This window comes from Pogonomyrmex barbatus, unplaced genomic scaffold (assembly GCF_055798465.1).
Source record: "Pogonomyrmex barbatus isolate J1 unplaced genomic scaffold, ASM5579846v1 scaffold1, whole genome shotgun sequence".
NCBI classification, from domain to species: domain Eukaryota; kingdom Metazoa; phylum Arthropoda; class Insecta; order Hymenoptera; family Formicidae; genus Pogonomyrmex; species Pogonomyrmex barbatus.
In genome coordinates this window covers 8,243,392-8,264,440 of record NW_028297098.1, presented here as the reverse complement: position 1 = coordinate 8,264,440, position 21,049 = coordinate 8,243,392, and the positions used below count along the sequence as shown (strand labels likewise).

Sequence of the window (21,049 nt, the reverse complement as noted above, 5' to 3'; positions counted from 1 at the left end):
TAGTCCTACCTAATCCTTATCTGTGGAGGACGACTACGAGATCACGCCTTTTAGGTATTGTACTCACCTTAGCTTTCGTGCCAACTGTCCTCTCTTCCCTCGTATCGTTCTTTATTTCGAGGTAATGCTGTGCGATAACAACCAAAGCTGGCTTCGATTACCCAAGAGCTAAAGTTCAATATCGTTCCCCGAGGGAAGGATTATAGTTGGTAAAATTTTTAAAAAGAATGGGCAATTGGAATGAAACATTGGAAATCATATCGAAATAATTCTCAACGGTTTCTCGTGTAAAACATTTTAGAAAAATTTTTATTACAGCTATCTTAATTTAATATTAGATATTGAGATATACTTGTGATACAATAGATACAACTTTGATAAAATTATCGACAAGGTGTTACATAAAATTAGTACGATTCGATGTTAAAAGAAAATTGTATTATTATCTGACTTTGGATTGTTACATTTCCACGACCTTTTCTGAGCAATTTTGCAGCAGCGCCATTGCCATCGCTATGTCGAACGCTTTATCTTGGGGTAATGTTGCGTGATAACAACGAACGGATGGAATCGTCCCACTGGAACGATTATTAGTGCCGCCTGCAGTTTCTTGAAGACCGTCCAGTCGATAAGAAACTTAAAAAGCTACGTATTATTATTCTGATTGGATATTTTTATCTTTAAATTGATTGCATATTAATTAGTCTAACTATTTTTGTTGTATTGTTTGATTTCTCTTATATATGCCATATCAACATTTATTTGTATTCAGTTTTATTCTAAAATAAATATTTTCGAGAAATAAAAATAAATTAATATTATTCAATCTTTTTAAAATTTTATTGAAAGCTTTGTTGATGTAATTTTAATGCCTGTTTAATGCCTAAGGCTTGAGCATTCGTAATATATGGGAAATATTTCATCTGGGTATTTGCGACAAACATCGTCGAGCCTCATAATCATACATTAGAAAAAGAAACAACAGCGAGTGCAATCGGCCTAAGAGAAGCCTGCGCGCGACGCATTCTTAGTATCTTCGTTCCGGTGTTTTCTTTCGACAAATATTATCCCAAGCGTCCACTTCACACGGCTGACAAGAGACCGACAAACGGCCAAGGAAAGACAGAGAAAGAGAAAAGAACAAAAAAGAGATTACTGCTCGGTAATTTGGACTTTTGCAGAATATGCAGTATAATAAAGTACACACGGTAGAAAAGAAAAGAGAAAATTAAATTCTAGAAAATAAAGAGAAGAGTCGAGTACGCAGTCAGGATTGAATGTGACCTATGTACCTATCTACCCTGTCCACCCACTTACCTTGCCTCTCTTCAGGGTTTATCGCTACTCGTTGGATTCGTCGGAATAGGACGAAATGAAATGTGAAGGAGCAAGGAGAAACAAGTTCGTGAGTAGGATCTCGAGAACAGTGAAAGATAAATAGAACTGCATCGCATGTGCTTTCGAATGATGCCGCCCAGTCACCATCGCAAGCAAGAAGAGCTACTTGTGTGAAAAATGGATTTCGACAAAAGCTTAACAATATCGCCACTTTTGCATTTGTTATTTCGAATACGCTAGGAAGCCCGTCTATCTTATTTTCGATTGGTATGATTTTCTATCGCGTAGATATAATATTATTTTATATACGACTTTGATACGTTTGAAAGAAATTTGATTTTAATCATGATAAATTCGAAATAATATAAAAAGATGTTTGTTGGAAAATTTTGCATTGATATTACAAATTAATCATTGTAATTTTCCATTTGAAAGCAAAGTCATATACATATGTACTCGTATATTATACATGAAATTTTTCAAGAAAATAGTAATTCAATTTCTCAGTAGCACAGTTAAATAATTGTTATGCAGAGGAGGAGAGAAAAGAGGAAAATGCCATCTTCATAACGATTTCTTTGAAGCGTGAATTTGCGAACCATTACTGACGGTTTTATCGTGGCAGCGATGCGGTACTGAGATGGGACCGAGAGTGGAAAATATTAGACGAAAGATAGAACTCGTTCGACTCCATAATTTGACTCGAAATTGCTTACTTCCGGCGTACTTACATACTTACGACAATGTAATTGCATACTTGTAGCAGTGGCTTTCATCCCGTCAACCTCCTTCTATCAGCTAAGTAATATAACAATAATGGCTGTTACTATCATAATTATAACATCTTGAAGATTGTTGTAAATACTCTTTAACGTTATGAACTGAAGAAATAAAAGATATGTTTTTTAATATTTAATTTAAAACATTTCTTTTAATATTTTGTTGTCATGTGTGATATATATATGACATATAATTTCAATTTTTGCAACTAATTTTAAAATCATAATTTATCACAATTAAAAATATATTAAATAAAAGTATTGATATAAGATGTAGTATTTTTGGCGACCAACATATTTCTTAAAGAAAAAACAAATGATTTTTTAGTAATTATTTACGATTTTTTTTTTAAACTGATTATCCTATTTTTTAAAAATTAATGAGATTGTTATATAAAAATTTTTATTTTTGGAAAAGGGATTTGCATATAATGATGTTCGTAAGAAGATTAAAAAATGGATAACAAAGAGAGAGGATTACACGATTCCTGAAATAATTACTACTTTATTATATACGAATACCATTCATACGTCGCAAGTGAAAAATATTATATATTCGAAGATCGAGAAGGGAACCCGCTTATTTTCTCGACACATTTTATTATGTAATATAAACTTATGTGTTATACATCGCTACATATGCTTTGGCTTAATCACTAAAATCCTATAGGCTATCCTTACAGGGCTAGAATGCACAGTGACTTGTACAGAATCATCATCGTGGCACTCCTCCATTGATCTGTCATTGATTTGTCATTGTCACGTAACACTAGTAACGCGCGAAAGAGGAAAGGCTGAAAATATATATTTGCATACCACGTCGAATAAATTTTATGAAAAATCAAAGCTGTAGGAAATGTACAGCAATTGTTCTTTGTTCTTCTTTAATAACAAAAAAAAAAACAGTTGCGCATAGATTTTATACATAAAAATTGGAGCAATCATAATTAGATATACATAAATATTTGTGATATTTTAGATTATAAGAAAAGAGCAAAACTTTACAATAAAATATTACTAAACTAGAACAAAGAAAAGATCTCAGGAACTATAATAGCATTACTTCTGGTGAAAATAAACTCTGATTCAGTTGCATCATGAATCAAGCGCATCAAACTCAGATGCTTTTATTCAACAATAATGAAATTATTTGCATGGTTATTTTAAGCATATCCATTCCTCTCCTCTTTCCATGTCACAGAAGCTCTCGTGTCACGAAAGCGTTCTCGTTCAGTTTACAAAACGTTTATCCTTAATGCATCTAACTGCGAGACGGCAACGGCTCGGTCCTCCTTTCTATACATATATATTTATGTATATGTGTGTACGTATGTTTTATATATATATATATATATATATATATATATATAGTGTGTGTGTGTGTGTGTGTGTGTGTGTGTGTGTGTGTGTGTGTGTGTGCTTTATATATATTTATATATTTATCGAGAAATGAAAAGCGGCTCTCTTATCGCCGTACGATAGTGTTCCATGACAGATTCTACAATATGCCGACTAGATTTCCGGTTGCGAGGATTAACCCGACTCGATATTTTATCTCGACTTTCGCCGCCAACAATGGCTTTCGAGAGATTTCTCTTTGACGAAGATCAGCCGCTAATTATCGCGAACAGTCAAATTTTAACGTAATACGAGAACACCATAGGTACTATTGTAATTAGGGTTACCCTATCGCGTGAGATTTTTCTATATCTTGTATTCGCGCTTGAGAGATAGCTGAATATATTTCGATATATTTCGCATGTAAAATGCATGCCGGAACTATTGATCGTAATTTTAATAAGAGACTTTTTCTCACAAGGTCGATTCTCTTTTTCGAGAAAATTTCGGGGGTAGTGATCTCGTTTTTGTACCCAGTTTTGTCCGGCTATTTTTTCCAATCGTGCGAATACTTTCTAGCTATTTTTATCATTTAGAGATTAAATTTCGCACGAAAGGCTTTAACAGCTTCAAAATTTAAAAAAGATCTTAGCACGAGCAGAAACTGTATTTGTATAAAAACGATATACCATCTTACTCTATATGAGTATTGTCCAAGATGTGCGGATTTCTCGTATTTTTATTTAATTTTTATTTAACGTACGGTAATAGGATTTTTGAAATGTAAGCTAATTACGGAAGCTATTATGTTATGACATATGTCAATTTGCATTAAAAAATTTTTATGCTTAATCGAGCTTTCCCCATGTTTGTTCATTACTATCGCGAAGGTTGGCCTTTCATATCTGTTTACAGGGATGAACAAATGTAGATATTATATGCGGTGGTATATGAGTTTGCACAGTACGCTGCATTTTCCACCCATACCATTCTTTTTCACACAGCGTGCTTATTTCGCGTTTTACGAGAGCCAAAACGCAGCAGGGAAATCATTACTGTTACATCACGCTCGAAATTGATTTCAAAAATTTACACAATATTTCTTTAATTACAACAGCGCACACAACAATAGACACAATCCATTTCCCTGTTGAAATAAATATTTTAATTCGAATAAAAAGTTGTACAGAGTTATAATATGAGATGTGCAAATTAATTTAGTACCTTTACAATTCGGTGCCTTATAACTATTATAAAATTTAATATTTTTCCACCCTTGCAAATGTAGGTCTCTACATTTTCAAAATATGATAATCCTCGGCAAAGCGGACAAAATACCTTCACAAAATAATAGCGAATATGAAAAGCAGCATTTGAGACTGGATTCTTTTTGCATTTCAATTAAAAATGAATATTAAGAATATAAAGTCATGGAAATGATTGTTCTGCTTTGAGTGAAAGTGTTGTGACTTATAAAATGTGCCTCATAAAATCCATAAAAATAATATCAAAAATTTTACAACGTGGAGTTACATATTAATGTATATTTATACGCTTACATTAGTTGAAAAAGATTTAGAAGGAAAATAAATCAATTTTGCATTTATGAACCCTAGAAAGTAAAAAGCGAAAGTTCGACATGGCCATATGTGATTGGTGATTCCTTGGTGATTCAATTAAAAAAAATGATTTTTTTGTACAAAATTATTATTGGAGATGAAAAGTGAATATTTTGTATTGATAATCCTAAACGTAAAAAATCGTGAATAATTTCCAGCGAACTTTCAACCTCGACTTCAAAGTTCAATATTTACGTCAAGAAGATTTTGTTGTATTTCTAATAAGATAGAAACAAGTATGTGTGTACTATGAACTACTGGGTCCTGGCAGATTGTTATTGCAGAGCATTACCAACATCAACTCATTTATTTGAGCATTGGAGCAAAAAAAATCATATATTGGTCTAGGGAGCTAGATAAGTCATTTTGCAGTTCGGCCACATGTTGCAAAGGGGACAAAAAACATCATTTGTGTTTCGGATTGCGAAATTTCTCCTTGTGCGGCTTACATACCAAAGCTAATCCTGTTGAATTATCACCTTCCGATCACAACATTACTTCTGATTGATACACATTTCAAGATGGAAGTAATTCGAAAAGTCTTGAATATTTAATGGTTCAAAACCGCTAAGTTTTTTTTGCGAAGGTCAATTGCCCAATGATGAAGCAAAATTAGATAGAAAATAATAAAGATTATTTCGAATATTATATTTATATTTGATTTTATGTAAATAAACTTTGAATTTTGTAAAAAAGGCACCAAATTAATTTGAACACTTAATAAATATTTTAGCTATGCAGGCCTTTATGCTCGTCGCATATTTAGCGTTAAATACGATTGTACTATTCACATAGACTAAATGTTCGTTATATTATCATTCTTTTTATTAGACATATTACGACTATTTTTAACATTTAATTTAATTGATCATATCAAATTTCACAATCGATCAATCGTGTTTAGCGCTGAACATTCGACGAGAATAGCAGCTGTGAATGCTAGATATGAAGGACAAGCCGTGCGTCAATATATGTCGCATACGGAATTCAGCGTTGCAATTTTAGATCCATCTACTAGAGCGGAATTACTCTTTGTTCATTCTTACAACTTAAACTTCGCATTTTTCAACATGCCGAGCAACAACGCCGAGCTCCGCGTCGCTAACGCGATTAATATGGGCCTAATAATTAACGATTAGTTATTAATTATTATCGTTAAATTTACGCCTAAGATATAATACACTCACCTAAAACGTACCTGATGATATCTTTGTAAAAATTTCCCTACCACGCCACGAATGAGAAAGAGAAAGGGGGAGAAAGAGAGAGAGGAGAGAGAGAGGGGGGAGAGAGAGAGAGAGAGAGAGAGAGAGAGAGAGAGAGAGAGAGAGAGAGAGAGAGAGAGAGAGAGAGAGAGAGAGAGAGAGAGAGAGAGAGAGAGAGAGAGAGAGAGAGAGAGAGAGAGAGAGAGAGAGAGAGAGAGAGAGAGAGAGAGAGAGAGAGAGAGAGAGAGAGAGAGAGATGCAGTATTCTCGGTGACGATGGAGAAAAAAACATTTGCGGAACTTAATCTATAAGTTCCTTCTTTATATGTTCTTTTATCGACGTTATCGTCGAGCGAGAAGACGCTTTGCGAAAAACACCCCCACGCGCACTTGTCTGGAATTTTATGTGAGAGCAGATCTCGTGTTGAAAATTGCCCTGACGTTTGTTTGATATGTCCTAATCAGATATCAACCTTATATAAAATATTAAAATTTTTTTTTATCACTGCACGACGTTTCATAATTCTAATCGTGAAATTTCAGAAATATACTAACTAAGTAATGAGCGTAGATATAAAAAGAAAAGAAATTTTTTTCAATCAAGATCATATTTAGGCATTAACTTTGTTATTAAATAATAATTTGCCTTATTTAAAAGAATCCAATCGCAAATCTCGTATGTGACTGTTTTTGTTCTGCTAGAGAAAATAGTGAGCCGATAAAAAGAGCCTTGGTTTTAAATAACGTAGTATGTTTCGGAAGTACCGGCTTAATCTCGGCGAGACTCTGGCGCTGCACGCGATGGTTAAATTTCACCGAGGAATTCTCGCACCTGAATGTGCAGCTCGCCGATCAACGCGGTTCGTCATTTGTACTGGCGATTAAACTGTCAACTTAATTGCACCTAACGTTTTTCTTCCGGAAAGTCGGGCCAATTTTTCAATTATGCCAAGGTTCATTTCTTCTTTCGATCGCGTGCAAAGACCGAGTCGTGTTATTACTTCGTCCCGACGATCGTTAGATCCTTTTGATGCGAGTCGAGAATTGATTTAATTTCTAATGGCGACATTTCATAAGATGAGATTAAATAATATAATAATTAAGAAAGTTTATGATACTTTAATGATAATAATGTATCAAAAATGCATTAATATATCTAGATAATTTTCTTATTTGTCATTAAATTCACAACTAAATTAACGAAAATTCGATAATTCCAAAATTAGGAAAGCATTAACATTAGCAATTAAAAAATTAACGAAATTAACGAAATTAAAAGACTCTCTAAATGAAACAATCGAAAGTTAGGGCGGCAGTATGGTTATAAAGAGCCGAGCACAGATCTTGTATGATTTAATTATGTATTAAGTATTACATGAAGTGTAGACCTTAAGTTTCGGACCTTTGAGCCAGCCTCAGTACAAATCCAGTTAACATAAAGCGTAAAATGATGGTAAAAAATTCTTGGTTGTGGTTTTTTTAACAAGAAGACTTGTTAAACATCCTATAAACAGCTGTCCAAAACGCAGTTGTACAACCGGATAGAATTGTTACAAAATGTACAACAAGCTAGAATGGTTGTAAAGATTTTTTAATATAAGAAATAGCCGATGAGAAACAGCAAGGAGTAAAATCAGAATGTAACAAAGAACATAATCATCTTACTTCCGAACCACACAAGTACTTCGCATATTTATAATAAAAAATTTGTATAGATAAAATAAAATGGTCAGTGATTAAAATACGTCCAGAAATATAATCATAACAAAGCTTTAAAACTTGATATGTAAGAAATAATAAAATTGAAAAAAGATATAGTTAAAAATACGACCAACAAAGCGATTACATCGTCCAATGTCAAATTGTAAAATGGTAACAATTCCCGATGATAAAAACAGATGTAATTACAAAATAGGAGATGGCAAAATTGTTTATAAGAAGTATGATATATTATTAATTCGATTATTTGTTTATAAGCGTAAAATAGGCTCGATCTAGCAATTCAAAAGATGTTTGTTTTTAATTTAGATCGTCCTTTTGTTTTTTTATATGTATCATATCGTTTGTTATACAAGTTCTCAACAGAATTTTCACATTCAAATTTATGTTTTGTATGGAAACTGTGATCTGCAATCAGAACGGGAAGATGTATTTCGAGTATGTCTGCGATGTTCAGAAATCCGAGTACTTAATAATCGTTCTGTTTGCCCCACATAAGATGCATCGCAATTCCGGCAATTAATCTCGCATACGACATTTTTTTTGTGAATTTGATAGGGAGTCTTTATGCACTCTGATGACACCACGAAGTTTATTAATATTATAAAATGCTAGTCTAAAGTTCGAGTTTTTTAAGATGTTGGCAAATTTATCAGAAACAATGGGGATGTATGATAAGGTAAACCATGAAAGTTCATCCTCCTGTATATTATAGTATTATCACTTATCGACGATCTCCGATTTTGCTTATATATTAGATTTTTTAAGCGCTTTTTAATATTGTTAAAAATGAATTCCTTCGGGTAGTTATGTCGAGTAGCATGTTAACAATAAATTGAAGATTTTTTTCGTGAAATTCCGGATGTGAAAGTAAAAATGCTTTGTCAACTAAGTTCATAATAATGTCTCTCTTTTGGGAGATGGGATGTTGCGACAAAAAAATTTAAACATCTACCTGAAAAGATTGGTTTATGATACTAATCGAAAACAATTGAATTGTTCACATGGACAAAGAGACGTCCAAAAAGTTTATTTGTCGTCCGCCTATCTCCAATGTGAACTGTAGCCTCTGATGGAAGGCATTAAAATGTTTGACAATTTGGTTGACTGCGGAAAACGGATTCGCCATGAGAATATCGTCAATATATCTATAGTAAATTGATACCGGAAAAGAGATTGTCGCAAGAACCCCATCCTCCAACTCCTACATGATTAAGTCCGCGACTATCGGTGAGAGAGAAGAACCATCGGAGTCCCGAAGTTTTGTTTGTATACTACGTTATTAAATGGAAAAAACGTCGAATTCAAGACAAACCGCGCTTCTTTCTTCGGTATTTTGCAGTCTGATATAAAGTGCCACTTTTTCGATAGACATTGAATCGCTAATTCTATCGGAACATTGGTAAGCAACGTCCAAAGAAATTAAAGAAAAATCAATGTTTGTTCCCTGTAAATTTTTAATTAACTCGTAGCTGTTCAGAATATGGCTTCAGGCTGTGGGAACATTGGTATGGAGATTATCCCATGCAAAAAAGTGGCTAATTGGTAAAGAGGTGTATCAATGGATGACACAATGACTCTATAGGAGCAATCCGACTTGTGTATCTTCGGGTCCATAAGCCCTCGGCAGTACACTATCGCTATAATACTATTCTGTATCTCGCCATGGGAATGTATTCCTTCTTTTTCCATCTCGAAAGCAGCGTGTTCAAATCCCCAACAATTTTCCTAGTCGGATCTTTGTCAATAATGGTGTAAATATTCTTATCACTAAGCATGTCCTTAATTTTTTCTATATATGCATCCCTATCGACCGCAACCGTTGTTACCCTTATCTGCTCTGGTAAACAACACCCCACGATTCTCTTTTATGAATCTGTTCGTTAATCTTTGTGCTTAAAAAAATCTAATATATAAAAAAATCGACGAGTGATAATATTGATAATATATAGGAGAAACTGAACTTTCATGGTTTACCCTACATCACCATTGTTTCTAACAAATTTGCCAACATCTTAAAAAATTCGAACTTTAGATTAACATTTTATAATATTGATTAACTTCGTGGTGTCATCAGAGTGCATAAAGACTCCCTATCAAATTCACAAAAAAGAAATGGTGTATACGAGATTAATTGCCAGAATTGCGATGCATTTTATGTGAGGCAAACGGGATGATTATTAAGTATTCGGATTTCTGAACATTGCAGACATACTACTCGGAATACATCTTCCCATTCTGTGATTGCAGACCACACAGTTTCCATACAAAACATAAATTTAAATGGGAGAATGTGAAAATTCTGGATGTTAAGAACTTGTATAACAAATGGTTGATTTCAGAAATGATCCTTTCTAAAAAAAGGCATGACATTGATTACTCGCATTTCTCGAACTTTATTATTGTCTCTTTTCCAAGATGCCGATTGATTCTCTCGCTGCACTAACTTTGAATAGGTGTCATTGTATTGATCTCACAAAGAATCGTTTTGACAATTGTGTATCAAAAAGTTGTATAAAAATGTATAGTGTAACAGTAGTATAATAGTATTATGTTAATTCTTGCTTTTGTGTTGAAAAAGATAAATAGCGCGCGCGCAGCGCGCGTTTGTAGCGTTTAGTAGATATAAAAAGATAAAAGAACGATTTAAATTTAAAAACAGACACTGAATTGTTAGATCGAGCATATTTTACGCTTATAAACAAATAATCGAATTAATAATATATCATAATGTATCATCTTATAAACAATTTTGCCATCTATTTTGTAATTACATCTGTTTTTATCACCGGGAATTATTACCATTTTACAATTTGACATTGGACGATGTAATCGCTTTGTTGGTCGTATTTTTAACTATATCTTTTTTCAATTTTATTATTTCTTACATATCAAGTTTTAAAGCTTTGTTATGATTATATTTCTGGACGTATTTTAATCACTGACCATTTTATTTTATCTATACAAATTTTTTATTATATATATGCAAAATACTTGTGTGGTTCGGAAGTAAGATGATTATGTTCTTTGTTACATTCTGATTTTACTCCTTGCTGTTTCTCATCGGCTATTTCTTATATTAAAAAATCTTTACAACCATTCTAGCTTGTTGTACATTTTGTAACAATTCTATCCGGTTGTACAACTGCGTTTTGGACAGCTGTCTATAGAATGTTTAACAAGTCTTCTTGCTAAAAAAATCACAACCAAGAATTTTTTACTATCATTTTACGCTTTATGTCAACTGGATTTGTACTGAAGATGGCTCAAAGGTCCGAAAGGTCCGTCTACATCTCGTGTAATACTTAATACATAATTAAATCATACGCTACAAGAGCTGCGCTCGACTCTTTATAGCCATACTGTCGCCTTAACTTTCAATAACTTTCAATTAACATTAACATTAGAAAAATAGACACATGTTACTTTTTTCCTATTTGATGGCGCTATTGTAATTTGTCATAAATTCGACGAACAGTGTCGATTGTTTAATTATTTTGAAAATAAAAAAAAAAGATTAAAACGCCGTGTATTCGGACAAGTGAAAATTGAGCCTCAAACGCATTTTAGTGATGCACGCGGAAACGCGACACGACGCGAGTCAGCTATTCGAGTTTCTCTTTGGTAATCTTTGTGTTTTCAATGGTGTGGTCGAGCGAGCATACCTATGTGTGTACACACACACACACACACACACACACACACACACACACACACACACACACACACACACATATATATATATACACACATATATACGCATCGCGCGACGAATGTACATCAAACGATAATAAATACAAGAGAATAAAATAAAGCCGCGGTATATGATAATGCTTTTCCGCTTTGCCATGAAAATATGCAATGGTTGCGAATACTAATTGTAATGAAATATATCATACTGTTCAATTACATGACTCTATGCCTTTCCTTGTTATACTGGCCACTCGTTATATCGAACAGAATTTAATAGCGATGAGATCGAGTTACGTCATGCATGATCATTAGTCATCTGTATGAAGCATACGATATTTTCATTGTATGAATACCAATGAATAAATACCAATGTGTGTATGTTGTTGTTGCAACAGTTATTAATTCCTTTATCTTAAAATATTAGATAAAATTATGAATTTTGAATGAAATTATGAATTTTGTAATGTATATTGTCAAACCACGCGGATCGCTATTCTTTCTAAAACATGACATGACATGTCCCATAAATACAACAGTCATGTCGTTGCGATGAATCTCTCTACTGAAAAAGATATAAAAAGATATTGTTTTCAACCTATATTATTTTCCATTTATCGAATTTCCCATATTTAATTATATTTGCGTCCCAGCGTGCATTTTTCGCATAAGTCGCTTCTCGCTCGTCTTGCCTGTCTCTTTGACTTACACGATCTTTCGTCCGTGAGCGAGTCACTTTGGTACACGTGTTCGTGGAAGGGAACCGACACGGACGATGACTACCAATGGTAATCGATGATCAGCTTGCTCTCCGAACACGGATTGACGCTACCGCACCACTTGGTTTCCTTTAGCGGCGGACACAGTTTGCCACCTCGGCGCGGCTTTATCGTGACTTTCCGCGTCCTCTGGGTTTCGCCCACTCCGCAGCTGCGACTGCACGCGCTCCACGGGCCCCAATCACCGACCTTGCAATCTCTCGGTGCACCTGGAATCACGAATGCAATTATTCCGCTCGAGCGAGTGTGCGAGTCCACGTCTAATCTTGGAACGTGCGAAGAAATCCTCGAGGTAGATAACCATGATCTTCGAGATAGGTGACCGAAAGGAAAATCGAGAAAATTTCCTAGCTTTAAATTTTGCTCGAATAAAATTCTCTCATAAATTTTCAAGAGAGATATTTAAAAAAAAAATCAGAATTTATTTGATATTAATTCTAATTCAGTTAAAAATTTGACGAATCATTATGTTTCGTTAAGCTTTGGATTGAGATCGACCGCAAATTCTTTTAAAGAGAATAACCGAAATTTGATAACTTGCAAGGGCAGAAATATTAACTTATAATTTTAATACATGTAAGTCTGATAAATAAAAACTAATCAAATCAGTTACTGCAACCTGTGGGTTATTATATCAGCTCGACCGATGTATTATCAGATCCATATGAGACTCTTGTATATGAAGAAAAATCTGCATTACGGAAACCGGAACAGTGGACAAACGCGAGAAAGTACAGGGTGGAGGATACATACAACGCAAACGGGAGAGGCGGAAAAGAGTGTGAGGGGGAGAGGAAGAGCGCGGAAGCGCGCTTTGATCATTTACGCGGGAAATATGGCTATTGAGAGCGCTTGGCTCTTGCATTAGCTACCGTCAATGGAAAACTGCACCGAGGGTTTGTCCGGACCTTTCGTTGCACCCTGCCGTTTAAAGGATTAATTAGAGCTCAATTAGATAGCAAAAGCGAAGGTTCCGACCACGGAGGTTTCCAAAAACATTTCGAATTATGTCCGTAATGGTCGCTCGTCGGATTAGTGGTTTCGATCGTGCCACAACAGTATATAAAATATTGTCAGCTGTATATTGTATTTTGCTATGTGACTAGAGAGAAGCCGCCTTTATTAGGTGACATTCATTCATTCATTCATTATATTCTACAATTAATTTTATATATATATATATATATATATTGTATTAATTATACAATTATACATATAATTACTTGTATTAACACAATTAATTATATATAATTGTAGAATATAATGATACAGGTTCAAGAACAGGAATTATCTAATTAGTTTGATCTATTGGTTTCATAACATTTAGATGATCGACTGCTTTTACAACATTTAGATAAAAATATATCAAATAATATAATTATATAATTTAACTATTAAATATTAAAAAAGCTCAATTGTGGACGTGAATAAAATGAACGTGAAACGATATTTCAAAATTTCCATTGCACTTACGAGTTCTAACTTTGCCTTTGGATGTCAATCCGTGATGCTTCATTCTGAATCTATGTTGGCGCTGATCCGCCGAGTTGGTGACGTTGTTCGCGAATGAGTAGCCTGTACTCGACACGTTCGACGCGTTGGCAATCTTTCTCTGGATGTCCTCATAGATCTGCGCCTTTTGCGCCTCCGCTGTTTGCCTGTACGTCTGGTAATACGGCCAGTCGACCTTTCCTGTCTCGCTGTATCTCGTTTTACCGTCGACAGCTACCTTCGATGTTCGCGGTATCGTGGTCGCGGTGTACCTCGGCCTCTGCGACGCGTATGACGTGGCGATGCTGTTGATGATCGCCACCTTGTTGTCTCGCGGAATGTCCGTCACGACTTGCTGCTGTCCACTCCCAGTCGTGCTCCAATATCTATTATCAGACGACATCAGGTAAAATTAAGAGGGAGACGAGATTTAGAGGGAAGTCTCGAAGAGGTTTGCAGATTTTCGCAGAAAAGCAGAGAATATAAATCAGTTAATTAGAATAAAGGAAATTGAGAATTATCTAATTAAAGGAAATTCGTGAAATTCGGAGATTCGGAGAATTGGAAATTCGTGAAATTTTCGAAACTTCCACAATTAACTGTTATGCAATTAAAGGTGTACCGTTATGTGCGATAATTTCACGCGACGTACATCACGATTATTAACATTAATATCATTGGTTATGTTAATGTTATTCGCATATAATTGTTCTTGTTTCGCGATGTGCGTGTTTTGACGAACCAAACGCATTGAACGCTTTAACGCGAATCGATGGAATTTCCATTACTGTCCCGTCCATACGCGCAATCAATACTCGATGAATATACATGCAGTCGGTCGGTGTGGTGCAGCGGAACGCCACAGTGTAGACAGCGCCTAGACAGTAATAAGTTGGACGAGCGTGTTAGGTAGCAATTACTAAATGGAACTGGCCAGGTATTAGTGGCGCGCGTTGAACTTGTCGGACCCTATTTGCTAAACAACACGTACGTATTACTTGTATAAAGCCGGAGTAATGCTTACGTCGCGAGGCCAAGTTGATAATTAATTATTCCCGAGACAGTAAAATTCGCGAATTTGCAAATAACAAAAATGTGTCGCTCGACCTTACATAGTAAGATTTGTCGTCGAATTAATTCAGTTGATATTGCGATATTGCAGCATTGTTGCAACTTACACTCCAATTATAAACGATCAGATAAATTCGAGTATCACGGATGTGTGATCAATATCTTTGCTGTATTTATTCGAGAACATACAATCATAGTATTGTAGAAAATACAGTACATTGTGCTTTATACGAACCGGTCTAAGCAGATTTTTCCATAATTCATTATTCATGTATTTGTTTGCCAGTACAATTTGGAGTTAATGGTCCAATCAGACGATGCTTTTTCGATTTTCAGTAGCATTTATCGGGACAAAATCGGTTGTTCGTTATGAATCGTCTACACGAGCTTTCCTCGTAGTTCTCGCCAATACGTGCACATCGAATCAAATTTAGCGAGCTGAACGGAGGCGTGTGGGCACGCGAAAACAATTTCGAGAATTGATTTACGGTTGGTATGCGGTACACATAAGAGAGGCAGAATCAAAGGGTTATCGGACGGCAGTCTCAAAACTTGCGTTTCACGCAGAGAGAACTTATTCACTGTGTTCTCTCTCTCTCTCTCTCTCTCTCTCTCTCTCTCTCTCTCTCTCTCTTTCTCCCTCTCTTCCTTTCGCAGTTCTATTAGCAGTGGAAAATTCGCTCGTCATGTATTCGCGCGCAACGAGATTTCGTCGAAAGTATTTATTCTCATTCGATATATTGCAGAATTGCAGAAAGTTGTCTGTCGATGCAGATTGGATTGACGTCGCTGGTCCGTAATGTTTGCGATTTAATTACTATTCTAGCGATTCGCGACGAAAATTTGCAATTTCGGGAGCAATCGATTAGAAAATTCTGTTTAAGTATGATAATCACAAATTCCAATTGTAATTTGTGACCCAATTAAGCAATTACGCTTTGCAATCTGTAGGCAATGCATATGCAATCGGTGCGTATCAGTTCATGGAGTAGCTACGAGACCGGAATTGTCTAATTATCACAGTTATCCTCTGATTACGATTATTTCATTGGTCCAGTTCCAGCGAATAAATAGATAAAGTAAGGTAATTCCCTACATTTTCCTAAATTCTTTATCAAGAATGTTTCGTTACATGGTAAATGATGCCCTGCCCGAACGTAGTCTTATAAGCCATGTGTAATACCGATAGTCTCATCGGTATTAAAAATACACCGGCGCTGGCTCGTTTAGCATAATCATATTTTCGATAATTTGCATGTATGCAGATCCGGCATAAGTTTACTTTTTCCTACGTTTTAATATTCCTCCAGGAAGTTTCGAGTTGCGCGGCTGGCCGTCGCTAAGCTAAGAACCGAGCTTATAGGTCGCCATAACTTTTTAATTAAACTGACTTACCATTAGTCTACCGCTGTCAACGGAAAAACCTAAACGAATGCGCAAACTTTATTCGCTCTCTTGCTGCCTGATTGAGAACGGGAAACCTATCATTTTAACACCACGAATATTTCCGAGTTATATTTAAACCAAAAGCGTTTGAATGTCAACAATTGACTCGATCGTCGCGCTTGGGGCGTGGAACGACTAGTGGAATTTTACAGGAATGGGAAATCAAACTATATTTGGATCTAATCGATAATACGGCTCGATTCTCGTTATACCCTCCCTAGTTCGTGTAACGACATTGTCCCTGTCGATTATGATCACGTCGCGCGTCGCGCTATGGGAAGTTTGGCGAAGTAGGATAAACAGTATATAGTTGCAATCAGTAGAATCATGGGCGTGGGAAGAAGCACAGGAAATTGTCTTCGAGCGTTATTACTTTACTTTGTAACAAGAGAACATCTTTTGCAGTTTTATCACAACAAAAGTTTTTATTGTAATAGAACTTCCCTAATCAAAAAGTTCTTAAAAATTAGTAGAAATTTATTCTATTAATAATAATTCTACTAATTTCTATTAAAAAGAAAAAAAACACACACACATTCATTTTTTTGTATACGCTAAAATAAGAAAAAGAGAAACGCAAGTTTCCATAAATCTTCATTTCTCGAATGGTAATGTATATCGGCTCGTTTGAGAGTTCCCCTCATTGCGTGCTGCTTATTTTATATCGATTTCCATTCTTTGGGCAGGCAAGAACGTATTCGTTATCATCGCTTGAGTCGGCCTAGAATAATGGGTCAAAGTGCCTCATTATCACGTTATTATTACGATGTCGAAATTTATTACGAATCGTTAGATTTCGTACAAAATCACAATCATTTTATTTCATAGTGGCAGAAGAAAAGTATCGCCGTGTTACACATGCGTATATTCTTGTATCACGTCGAACGCGGATATCGAAAGGTATCGCGGATACCGCTATTGATAATAACTATGGCAATGACAATGATAATGACTATGACAATGACAATGACAATGACTAATGCAATGACGTAATACTATTGCCGTGGCAGTTCACGTTCTTATGAGGATTTCGATCCGTCGCAACGATGTCGACGTAGTGATTTATTTTAACGTCCTGCTCGTTGGAATTTACAAGCGATAGACTTAATACGCGAGAGAACGCGATACAATGGACGCCGGTGAATTAATTGCGCACTAATGCGCTTGCATATGACGGTGGAGGGAAGGGGAGGGCGGGACTTTAAGCGCTAATGCATGCACTTCGTTGTTGGTCCCGGATTTTAGTTCCATTGTACCTCGTTCTCGTTATGCATTTGTTCGCGATATGGATAATATGCATTATTCTATAAGTCGTTATTTTCGTCGATATATTTTTTTTAACTGCGCCTGAAACATGAATTGCATATTTCGCAACAAGTTTTTCCGCAAATAATTCACTTTCAGTTCGCGTTTCGAGGATTTATTTCCCTATTAATTAATTATCCACGTTTCTGCGCACGTACGTTCGCTCTATAACTCGGCAAAATCCAAAGCGCAATCAAATCCAATAAAAAGAGCAGCTTGGATTTCCGGAAATATTCAAGAGATATACGCGATATGAGTTCAAATTATAATGGAGATTTTCCAACATTACGACAGTAATAGTATTTACATTTTGAAACAGCAAACTGTTTTCTACGATTCCGTTCGCGGATTATCACGGGACTTATGCGAGATATGAAAAAAAAATGTTTAAGAATGTCGTGTCTCATACACGCATACACAGCACGTGCACGCACAGTCGGAAATCTCACTAACGAGAAAGAGAGACAGAGTTGTTAGCAATATCGTCGTAGATATTTCAACACATCATTGACACTGATAAATTAAGATACGCGGAAGCAGGCTACCTTTTGGATAAAACGAGCATCTTGGACGAACGAATTTTACTTTAGTTTCTTTGAACTCGCGTGCACCGTTGAAAAATGCGCGCGTGAAAATAAATTGCCGGTGGCGGAAAATAAATTACCGGGTGCATTACGATTGCCGCGTGTTTGCGACTCTCCCCCGACTCTCGTCGGTAAACGCGGGAGGAGAAGAGGAGGGCAGAGGAGAAGCAAAAGGGATGCAACGGGCGATATCGCCTAGGCACGTCGTTCGTTATAGTTACTTCTTGTTACACTCGCTCTTCGTTTATCGCAGTAAATTCATTGGAACGTGCCGTATGCCAGTTCACAAATGGTACTACCACGTTGGCGCGATAGGGATTTACGTGGTCGCGCATGCCTTTCACGATGTGTACGCGACTATCATTCTTTGATAATTAACTTTATGATGGCGTGAAAATACACACGCGACTTTAGCATTATTGAATTCGTGGAAATTCATAAAGCATTCACGACGTTTCAACATGATGATTGTATATTAGTCATGGTGTTCGGTAAATTTTATTTCTAATTCATCCGACTATTTTTTCAAATTAAATAATTTTATTAATGCAATCGTTCTACATTCTAATAATATAATATTGATTTTTGGATTTCAAATATTATTTTCTTCTGTGAGAAAAGTGGGGGAAGAGTAATACGAAAAGTACAGGCGATTTTCGACTTAGAATCGATACGTAGCTTTCCGTGTTGTCGACCTCATAATACATCAGTTTTTCCTTCTCTCGACCTCTGTGTTTCCACACATGTACAAGTCTTCACCCATACGGCGATGACCGTCGAGTTTAATGTTGCTTTCAACAAGTTTACACAATGTAGCTTGACAGGTTTTTGATGGAAAATCGTCACTTCGGTCAGAGATTTAACGGCAAAATAATCTTTTTGCAACGCTTTGCTCAATGTTTATAAGTTAAATTTTAGTATGCAATTTTTTTTAGTTAAATTTTAGTATGTATGCAATTTTTTTTGGTATAATGTCAATACGTTTTGACATTTTTAGCATTTATACATTAATATATATAAAAATGTATAATGATTGACCATAAACATTTCATTTCAATAAAAAATTTTTTCTCAAAAACAATATGGATGATGATAGCAAGCTTTTATCTTTTTATTTTACATATTATTTGTATATTTTAATGGTCATCATTTAGAATTGACCACACGTAAAAATATAGCGTTGTTTTTATTTCGATTTAGCATTTTATTTCATTTTCTCGCCATCAACAAATTTGCCAAACTATTAATTTGTTTATTTGTACAGTCATATCCATTGATACCGTGCATCAATTCGTGATATATTTCTTAAAATATTGATGATGACAAAAGAGAAAAAAAGAGTGTATTATTCCGTTAATAGAAATTTTTATCGAAACAGTCGCGAATTATTTTCATGAAAAGAATGTAATGTAATAACGAGAATACACTATTATGCCAGAGAGCGCACAATACGTGACTTCGGGCGTAAAAACTTTTAGCTAAATTGAAATATTGCTGAACGAGATTTACCTTTTACCACTAATTTGCTGTTACTGTTACACATCGGCGTTATTTTTTGGGATATCCAAAATCGATTTGCGTGCGAACACGCATAATTGTAAAAAGACATTATCATTATTCTTCCTTTATCACACTACCGTATCATTATTCTCCCTTTATCACGTATTGACACGTATGAATAGAATTCAATAAAATACATCATATCTTTATAATAAAAATTAGTTTTACGCAATTTTTTTCACAGAGTTACGCATTTTTATATAGAGATAGTAGCGAATAATTTCAACGAGCAGATACATTTTATAATTTTACTTATTATGTTGACAATATAGATTCCTCGCAAAATTAATCTCCGGCTACATCCCTCAAAGAAATCAGCTCAATGGCTGTTCAGTAATGAGATATATCGTGGTCACGTTGTTCCACTCTGAAACGACCTCAGTCTCCGGGTCCCGGACTAGGAAATGACCAGGATGATCCGGTCGTAAGATTTAATCTGTTAAGACGAAGAGCAGGAAAATAGAAAGATCTGAGGGTCTTCGTCCTAAAGTGGGACAGCAACGACATCAACCTCGAAGGCACAATAGCAATTACGAGAAACGACGATCGCTCCTTGCCGAATGGCCAGATAGCGTCGAATCGAATCGAATCTGCGGTAACGTTCCGAATAGATTGGCTAGCCAGTGCGGAAGGGCTACTCAAATCGATCTCGAGTGTCATCGAACGTAAGCTTTATCGATCTTGATAGAATCAGACAGGTTGGCCGGATACTGGACAGATAAGGATACGAGAGGCCTATAAAGCAAACGCGGTCGATCTTTATGCGGTGTGCACGCGATCAATTGCCGATTGTGTGCATCGATTTGATCGTTCTCCGAGGCGTTTGCGGCCTTTTGTACAGCCTCGACCAGTTAATACGTCAGTTATAATGCAGTCAGTTATAAATTTGAGATCTTATGCAGCGATAGAGAAAAGCTTGAAAAATATGAGATGCCTTGAAATTATCAAAAATATCTTCACATTCTTTGATCGAAGAAAATTGCAACTACGTTTTCCTCAATAAACATGTCTAGTAGTTTGAAGACACTCTGTGTAGTTAGAAATACGAAAGAATGTCATGTTACATCATTTTCTTTGGAACGTGAGTTTGAATTTTATTCTGGTTGAGTTTATTACGTCGAAATG

At 35.5% G+C, this 21,049-nt stretch overlaps 1 protein-coding gene across 4 annotated transcripts in view; it reads right to left on the bottom strand.

Moving 5' to 3' along the window:
- Positions 1–2,602: 2,602 nt before the first annotated feature.
- The window catches only part of LOC105431931 (spondin-1), a 186,299-nt gene continuing 167,852 nt past the window's right edge, over positions 2,603–21,049 (bottom strand). For all 4 annotated transcript variants that reach the window (XM_089082226.1, XM_011646447.2, XM_089082230.1 and 1 more), the window contains exons 6-7: positions 13,941–14,344; positions 2,603–12,676 (exon numbers count right to left, since the gene is read on the bottom strand). In XM_089082226.1, the coding sequence (XP_088938352.1) occupies positions 12,468–12,676; positions 13,941–14,344 (613 nt within the window). In that variant the 3' untranslated portion in view covers positions 2,603–12,467. The remainder of the gene's footprint in view (positions 12,677–13,940; positions 14,345–21,049) is intronic.